Source organism: Callorhinus ursinus, unplaced genomic scaffold, assembly GCF_003265705.2.
Source record: "Callorhinus ursinus isolate GAN/ISIS: 27379988/994484 unplaced genomic scaffold, GSC_fseal_2.0 scaffold5, whole genome shotgun sequence".
Taxonomy (NCBI): Eukaryota; Metazoa; Chordata; class Mammalia; order Carnivora; family Otariidae; genus Callorhinus; species Callorhinus ursinus.
This window is the reverse complement of record NW_027397067.1, coordinates 74,329,529-74,338,538: the sequence shown is the minus strand read 5'-3', so window position 1 is coordinate 74,338,538 and position 9,010 is coordinate 74,329,529. Positions and strand designations below refer to the sequence as shown.

Sequence of the window (9,010 nt, the reverse complement as noted above, 5' to 3'; positions counted from 1 at the left end):
GCCATGCACTGTGCTAGGCCCAGAGGATACAGTCATAGTCCCTGACCTCAAGGTACCCACAGTCTAGCTGGAGATGTAGAAAGGCATTGAATAAATGAGTCAGTGAATGAACGAATAAACCCATAAATGCTGAAGTTTCCTTTTTATGTTTACGGGAGGCGTCTCCCAGCCTGGACCCATTTGTAGTGCCTATCTTTTGTGAATTCCAGAATTCATCCTTCTGAGCCCATCTCCAAACCTCTAGCTATTTTTATTACCATACATAAAATATCTGGGACCTACTTTCCACCATCTGCACATTCATTGAACATACTCAACACTCCATCGTTGCGCCTCATAACTGAATGTACAAGAAAATCCACCAGATCCAGAAAGTGATTTTGCTGATGATTTATTGCTTTAAGGAGAAAAGCATAAACAGGGAATTTGAGCGATGAAAATCCTTCACATTGAACAAACGTTCCACGCTACACAAATCATGAGAAAAATGAGGAATGTTGTAAAACATGACAGATTGCCCAAGTGCTATTTTCCCCCTATTGGGAAATTCCAAGACATTCCTTCTTTTGTATTTTTTAGTCACTTGGAAAAGTGGCGGTAGGAATACTTAAATATGAAGTCACAGTCTGAAAATAGATATAGACATACGTATATATAGACACACATACACACACACATATGTGTATGTGCAGAGATACACAGGTGACCATTCTGACCGTTCATGAGTCCCAGCTGTGCAGGCTTATTGCAGTTACTTACTTTGGATCAAGATAAGTCTTTAAAAAAGCAGTGACCTAATTCGATGTAATAGTCAGGGGCTACATTGCTTCCCCATTATCTCTAACACAGTACAATGTTAATGAGATTATATCAGATGGATCATATCATTCAAATCTACTTTCTTTGCTCACTCTCTGAATCACTTTGAAATTAACATTGCAATTATTGTCCTGGTGTCAGCAAAGCATCTCTTGTACCTTTTGAATTGGGGGGCATGCTAACTGGGCTTAGTGTCAGGAAAGATGGCTCAGGTGTCAGATGGACCCTGGTTTGCAATCCTGGTCCACAGTTCACTAACTGGTAAGACACTGAGCAAATAACTTAACCTCTATGAGCCCAAGTGTCTTAGCTCTAAAACAGGGAAATGATTATAATGCCATATCTCATAGGTTTGCTATGAGGATTAAATAAGGTATAGCCGTGAAGCACCTAGCCCGGGCCTAGCACTCAGGGGTCCTCCCCAAAGGCTGAGGATAAAGGTTTAGCAAGAAGCGGTGGTTTGGTGAATGCAGGTTTCCTCTCTCTTCCCACCTGAGCATACCAGAGAAATTCACTCTAAGCACTAATGTGAGTTTCTTCCCCGAAGGTTAACAAATCCTTAGCATATCTTTCCCTCGTCCTGCAGCATGGAGCTACAAAGGACTGGAGAGACCGTCTATCTCATCTACTGGATGCCCTGCCAATGAGACACTCGGAGGCCTGGAGGTCTCCCCGGGAGCAAGGTCAAGTGGAATAAACAGGGATTTGGGCTCCAACTTGTTTTGGCCGATTTCTCAGCCTCTTTCTCAAATTTTTCGTGTATAAAATGGGGACAAGAGGCTTACTCACAATTGTAGTGATAATTAGTAAGATAATTTAAAAGCTAGCCAAGTGAGTGGCACCACATAAGCTTTCAATATGGGGACATTTTTGCATTGTGATTATTATTCTTTACTTTCACTGAAGTAGGTCACACCAGGGCAGAGTGATTATGGCTGCTAGAAAGATCTTCCTTAATTTGGTCCCAAACTTCCTTCCCCATGACTTCAAAACCTGGAGCTGAGACCTCCCCTGCATAGGACAGGTCTGTTTCTCAAATGCCAGCTGGGGCCACTCTGGCCCACTCAGTCCCAGGATAATCCCAGATTCCTCCAACCTGGCTTCCTAGACTCTTGGAAGCCACACTCATTTTCCCAAATTGAGATGCAAACTCATTAAGAACCTAGCTCTTGGGTTTCTGCTGAATTTCAAATGTGGTTAGCTGTCATCCGGTCCTCTTAATTTATAGATTTCACTCTGAGGAAATCCAACATAGATCCACACAAGGGTTTTTTGGAGAACCTATTCGTGGGGTGAATGCTCTTCACACAAGAATTCTTTTTTTTTTTTCAATAAAAATATACATTTCTTTAAATATTAAATGTCTCTTTTCCCTATGATACTTAAGATAAGATTTGGCTGATGAAAATTAGATTGGCACATACCTTTGGAAGAAGAGAGCCTCTGAGTAAAAGTAGGAAAACATACACAGGTTCTTTTATTCATCAAATACGTGTTGAGCACCGCTGTAGGCCTCGTACTGGGCCAAGCAATGGGAGGTCACAGTCAGGAGGGCACCTTCCCGGTCCTTTGGTCCTGCTACAGAATTCCTCTGTACACCACACAGAATTCCCTGGGGAATAGCCCACACATCCCTCATCTGCAGCATTGGGTAAACAAAATCGTCTTTTAAATGCACGATGAGAGCTAGTTCTGATTTGAGGGAGGGGGTATCGGTAGGAGATTCGTGGGTTTTTGTCTAGCCCATATATTTTTGGAGGCTCAGGCACCTAAATTATCAGAAAGTCAGATACTCTTCTCTTAGGAAAGGAGCCAGAGAGACAGTAAAAAGAGTGAAAAACGAGAGCGTGAAGTCGGTGATGCAGACACATTTTCCTACTCGACACGTCTGGAAGCTCTAAGCGTAGGGCCAGCAACATGGGTTAGAAAGTCAGCCGGACTTGGATTAGAATCCCTGCTCCTCCACTCACCAGCCGGGCGACTTTGGTCAAGGCTCATACCACTCTGAGCTTCCGTTTCACATTTGTAAGAATAGAAATAATAATGGGCACTTTTCAGCATGATTGCAAAGCTTCTCCATGAGCTAACACACATATAGCACTGAGAACTATGTTTAGTACACAAAAGGGACTAAATAAAAGAATTATAACAGTAAATATTTATATTCTACTAATAAGATAAATAATAGCCTCATTTCCACTCATAACAACTTTCTGTTCCTTTTAAGCTCCAACCCCTTTTTTTGCTTTTAATTCTGGTTAAATATATTTCTGTTTCTAAACAACTGGTAAGCCTCTATCTTCACACCACAACTGGGTTGTTTGGGTCAACAGACCCGAAGTCTCTGGAAGGGGTCCTTGTGGCAGAAAGAGAGGTGTCCTGTGCCCAGTATGTGACCTGACCCTGTTGCCCTAGGCTGATGCCGAGTGGATCCACTTCTTGGTTTGACCCACATACAGCTTGCAACCATGTCAGTTATTTCAAGTGGGGCTGGCCCAGACATCAGCTGGGTCTCCCAGGGCTCTGCAAGAGCAGAGGAATGTCCCAGGATGCCACTCCCAGGGGTCATGGAGGCCATCCTAAGGGCTCCACCAACTCCCACGAGCCCTCAAGCAGGGAGAGGGTCTAGATGCGTGGCAGAGTTGGCCAACTGCCCAGCGTCCTGTGGGTCAGCAGCAGATTCATGCTAGTCCATCACCTCTTCTGAAAATTGGCTGACCCTGCTCTGACCCTGCAGTATTGACTGGAGACTTTTCCCATGAATAAGAATGAAAGTTATCAAATTGCATTTCTGCCCTGAACGAGCCCAGTTTGTACCCTTTATAGGGCAGGGCTGAAGAGAGACTTAACCTCCACAAAGCCTGGGTTAATGAACACAATTTTCCTTTAAAAATCAAAACCAAACAACCGTTCACCTCACTTGGCAAATATTTGGTGACCTTAGGGTGCACAAATCTCCAGAATCAGAGCTACTTGCGTGTGCTATGGTCAGAACTGTCTATTAGAGTGCCCCTTAGCAGGGCCCAGATGATAGACCGTTCCAGTGTCCTAAATCCCATCTGAATGGACCCAAAGAGTCTTGTGGCTTGGCATCGAGAACGGGAATGAGTGATATTAAATGCCTAGCTGATTCTGCTCCTCGGGACTCCGGCAAGATCCAGCAAGACTTCCGGTGACTTGGACAGGCTTGGGTTTTGTCCAGAATCACTGGAGATGGGCACTTTCTCTGGAGTGTATGCAGCATGCTGCCAAGGAGGGGACTCATACTCTGGGCCTGAGCAGCACCATAATGGGCCATTTGGGTGGCTGGAGATAGGACAGGGGGCCAAGGATCTGGATCAGGAGAGTTAGAAGTCAGTGGGAAGTGGACAAAGAAGGCTCAACTGTGGTCCTCAGAGGGTTGGCTTTGCAAACATTGGGCCGGGCCCCGAGCCCCATGTTTTGTGCCTGCCTAATTGACGATTTCTGAGAAGTCAGGGTAGGATTCTAAGTCAGCAAAGATATCGTTGGGATTCCTACAACTCAGGTTGCAGAAACAAGCATTAATCCATAGGACCTGGCGGGAGAAGCCAGGCCCATCGGGACATTGGAAGGAGACATCGATGGTCTTGGACTTGTAGGGGATGCAGCACCTGCTGTCCATGCAGACCCCACAGTACTTCGGCCGGTAGGAGCGTGTGCTGTTGCAGCCGGCGAGGGTGAAGTTCATGGGCGCCTCTGGCTGGTACACGGCCAAACACTTCTTCCCTTCCTGCAGGAAAAGGAGGTTTCAGTTGGGATGCTCAGAGGATGAACAGCCACCTTCCTCCCTCCAAGCCTTCAATTCTCCCTTTGCACTCACCATGCGGGACCACTCCACCTTTCCTTCAGGTTTGTGGCATCTTCAAGATGGGAAGGACCTCCCCAAGCACAGCAAGACACAGCCACATTATGCAGGACTAACTTCGGACCTCACAAGGCACTGTGTTGCAGAGGTGGTTCCTCGCAACCTGCAATGTCCTCTTGCCTACATTTCTGCCTCGTCAATGCCCAGAACCCCGTCACAGCTGTACCAACACGGAAAGCCCTTGTTGCTTCTTCAGTCCACCCAGCGTCACGGCTAGTGAGCAGCAGAGCCATCACGGGGCTCCACAATTGGGGCATGTGCTTTCCCCTAACCTATCCTTCCTCCACACACCCCCGCCCCGCCTCTCACACACCCTCCTCACATAACTTGTCCAACCAGAATGTGTTCTGTAGAGCCAGTTCTGTCTCTCCACTGGGATGTGGGCCAGTCAAGAGGAGGGCCCTTTCTGTGACGCTACAGGCCAAGTCTGTGCCTGGTGCACGGTAGGTACTCACTAAGCTCATTGCAGGAATGCCTCTACTATGTTCCGGCATCATGCCAGAACTCGGGGTAGAGCAGAGCCAGGCTCCGTGGGGTTCAAGGAGCCATCTGAGGCTCATAATCACAAAACCAAAATTGGGTGTGAAGCGTGAGCCAACAGCGAGGACTTGAGGTGGCGTGGGGGTAGAGCACCCTCTGCCTCAAGTGCCCTGGGCATTCACCCAGCTTAGGGCCTTTGCCCCTGTTTCTCCTGCTGCTGGTCGCTTTCCTGCCCATGCTCTCAAGGAAGCCACATCTTCTGAGTACCTACTGTGCTCCGAGCACCAAGAATACGCAGGCCAGCTTGGCCGAGGTCACTGATCAGAGAGAGAAGAGAAGACGAAGGACGAGGTGGCAGGATCGGGCTGGCCAGCACAGAGATCACTGGAGTAGGAGCAGGGACGGCAAGTGAGGAGGATTCGTGTGAAGCTGAGCTGCCTTGTCCCCCAGGCACCCCTCTCCTCAGCAACCCCAAGAAACCATCAGTACTCCAAAGATGGAGTCAGTGCTGAGTTTTTCTTTTCTTTTCTTTTCTTTTTTTTTCTTTTCCATGCAAGGCAGATGACCAGTCCTAAGATAGAAGCCAGGAGGCCTTGAGAGAGGCAAATCAGACCCATTTCTCACTGCCGTCACCTACTCTGTCCCGGATCCTTTGTTTTACTGATCTTAGACTCTCCAAGCTGGAGGAGATGTCTGAGACCAACCCCAGCTTTACTCACGAGGGGCCTGGGGCTCCGAGATGCGAGAGCGGCCACCGTCCTGTGCAGCGAGCAGGAGACGGGCACGTGACCCCCATTGTCCTGAGCCCTGTTTCGCGCTCCCCGACTGCCCAGCGCGGCCGTCATGCCTGGGCTGGCGCCTGCGCGCCGGGACAGGAGCAGAGGGGGAGTGGCGGCCAGCGAGGGTCACCTCCGAGTCACCACCAGAGAGCACTTGTTCCCATTTCACAAAGGGCCCCCACGAGGAAGTTCAGGGGCCAGGCTTGAAGCGGGGCCTGTCTGTCTGGAAGTCTGACGCGCCTCCCCCGACCCCGCGCCCCCAACCCCCCCGGAAGGTGGACGGACCTTGATGTGTGGACGCATGTCCACGTCACAGGGCCGCAGGTTGCAGAGGCGGCTCTCTTGCTTGGGCCAGCAGTGGCTGTTGGCGTTGGAGATGCGCGTAGAGACCCCCAGGCCGCAGGTGGTGGAGCAGGGACTCCAGGGGCTCGTGTAGGCCAGGCAGTTCCCGTGCCACGGCTCCATCTCACCTATGGCCACTGAGGACAGGGACCAGACTCCCCGTGAGCTTCCTGCCGCCATCAGCACACACAGGGTCAGGGATCCTAAAGCTCCCAGGGGAGGGGTGTGGACTGTCTCCCCCACCCCCAAAAGGGCAGGTCAGCTTCTAACCAGCATGGGTCCCCAGGGAGAGGAGGACCTGTTTTGAGCTCTTACACTTCTCCGGTGGAATGACCATCTTTACAGAGAGGTGGACCAGAGTACAAATCCCGCTCGACTACCTATAAGCTGTGTGGCTCCAGATAACTCCCTCTGGGCCTCAGTGTCCTTACTGGAATAAAACATCTGCCTTCCATGGCTGGTGTGACAACGAAAGCACCTGTTTATTGAGTATATATCGGGCATCTGCAAGGTGCTGGGATTTGAAGAATGAAAGATACTGTACCTGCCCCTACAGAGGTCAAGTTTATTTGGAGAAATCAGAGGGAGTGTCTATACCCTAGTGCCTGATACCTCATCTGGGTGATCCTGAGGGCACAATGGGTAGGGACATGCACTCTTCAGAGCCGCATTGCCCGGGTTCAACTCTGAGCACAAGCACTTAGTAGCTGGGCTTCCGATAGCCCTCACCTCCATGCCTCAGTGTCCCCACCTGCAAGGGGGGCGTTGATAATCTCATCTCCTTCCCAAGGTTGTGGACTAAAAAGACGGGTTCATGCATATGAAAGCCGGAAAGCCAGCCCTGGCTCAGTAAACGTGAACTTTCGTGGTTTCTTGACTGACAACTGAACACCAAGTCTTGGATGGTTCTGTTAATGTATGCATCCCAGCATCCAGTGCTCAAGTATTCTCTGAGTAATGGAAAAACGGATGAAGCTGGAGACAGAGGCAGGTAAAAAGCCAGGAAGACAAAGCAGAGAGCCCACAGAAAGATGGCCCAAGATACACAAGACAAGACTCTGAAGAGGTCGCCAGTCCAGCCCGGACCCAAATGTGCGCACAGGCAGGCGGGCACTCACAGGAAGCCGGGAAGGGGACAGGCGGGGGGGGGTGGAGGAGGAAAGGCAGATGGTAGGGCAGGGGAAGAGGGGGAGGGGGAGGGCAGGGGAGGGAGAGAGCCTGATTTGGAGGGCAGAACGGGAGGGGGAGGGAAGGAATAGCAGATTGGGGGAGGGGCAGAGAGGAGGCAAGGGAAAAGTAGGAAAGAAGAGACACCTAATGGGATCAGAAGGAGGGAGGAAGGAGAAGGGGCAGGAAGGAGCAGTGCTGGACGCCCAGCCCCTCCAAGTTCACAGGTGTGCAGGGCACAGGGCTGGACAAGGCAGGAATGAACGTATGAGAGAGGGAAGCTTTGAGAGACGGAAGAATACCAGGAGAAGCATCTGAGGGCAGAGGAAAATGGGGCTGGGATGAGCCAGGGGCATGAGCATGGAGGAGGGAGGCAGAGGGAAGGATTTGCCTAGGAGGATACAAGGGCTTTGGTTTCTGAGTTGCCCACGAGGAGGCAGGGGCCCTGATTGTACTGGGTCAGAACGGGCTCACTGGGCCACATACCATGGGCAGACAGCCACTGCCCCGCCCCCGTGACCCTCATGTATCTCTGCCCATTAGAGGCTGTGGCAGGCCTGCTAGGGACCGAGCTTCCTCTGCCCCTTCCTCTATGGGCACCGGACGGCTTCTTCATGGGGCTGGCTCTCCCCTGGGAACCACCCCGAGCCCCTCCGGAGAGGCGCGGAGGGGCAGGACCGCCCTCCTCCCTGACCCAGGCAGGGCCACTGAGGGCACACAGCCTGGGGGCGGGTCTCCATCGCCCAAGCTTTCCAGGGTGTTCTCTGAAACACCTTCTTCACTTCTGCAAAACCTCTTTCTCCTAGTTCTGTCCTGCCTCTTGGATTCGTCTTTCTCAGCTCTTTTCTCTCCCTCACCTTAAATGGTGGTGTCTCCGGGGCCACAACTGTGGTTCTCCCCCAGACGATTGGGTCCCCCAGGGTACAAACGGCAACATCTGGAGGTATTTGGGGTTGTTGCTACTTGGGGGGGCAGGTGCTCCTGGCATCTAATAGGTAGAGGCCAGGGGTGCCGCTAAACATCCCACAATGCACAGGGCAGCCCTCCCCACAAAGTCTTCCCTGGTTCGAGATGTTGTCTGTACCAAGGCTGAGAAACGCTGCTCGGCGCAGCCTCGCTGGGCAATCTCACGCACTTATAATTTAAAAAAAAATTACCAGTACCCCTAGAACTCTGCTGGGCGATGCCAGGGCAGGGCCCCCAGCCTCAAACTCAAGCTGTTTCAAACAGTGCAGTTCTTCACTCCCAGTGTGCTCCTCTCGTTTTCTCTCCCAGGTCATGATGAGCCCGGAGAGTCGCTGTCTACCCTTCTCTCTTCTTCACTCCATGCAGTGGATTGATGCCCTGGCCTCAGTCTTACTCCTCATGCAGTGCCTCTCACATCTGTCCCTTCCTTGCCACCTCCACTTCCACTGCCCTAGCTCAGATCCTCATTGGCCCAACCATCCATCCATCCATCCATCCATCCATCCATCCATCCATCCATCCATCTATTGGTCTGCCCATCCATCCATCCATCCATCCATCCATCCATCCA

General features: G+C 51.0%; 1 protein-coding gene across 1 annotated transcript in view; it reads right to left on the bottom strand.

The window, feature by feature from the left end:
- Positions 1-390: 390 nt before the first annotated feature.
- CCN4 (cellular communication network factor 4) overlaps positions 391-9,010 on the bottom strand; it is a 37,088-nt gene continuing 28,468 nt past the window's right edge. Inside the window, exons 4-5 of the mRNA XM_025871158.2 lie at positions 6,250-6,443; positions 391-4,570 (exon numbers count right to left, since the gene is read on the bottom strand). Of these exons, the coding sequence (XP_025726943.1) occupies positions 4,271-4,570; positions 6,250-6,443 (494 nt within the window). The 3' untranslated portion in view covers positions 391-4,270. The remainder of the gene's footprint in view (positions 4,571-6,249; positions 6,444-9,010) is intronic.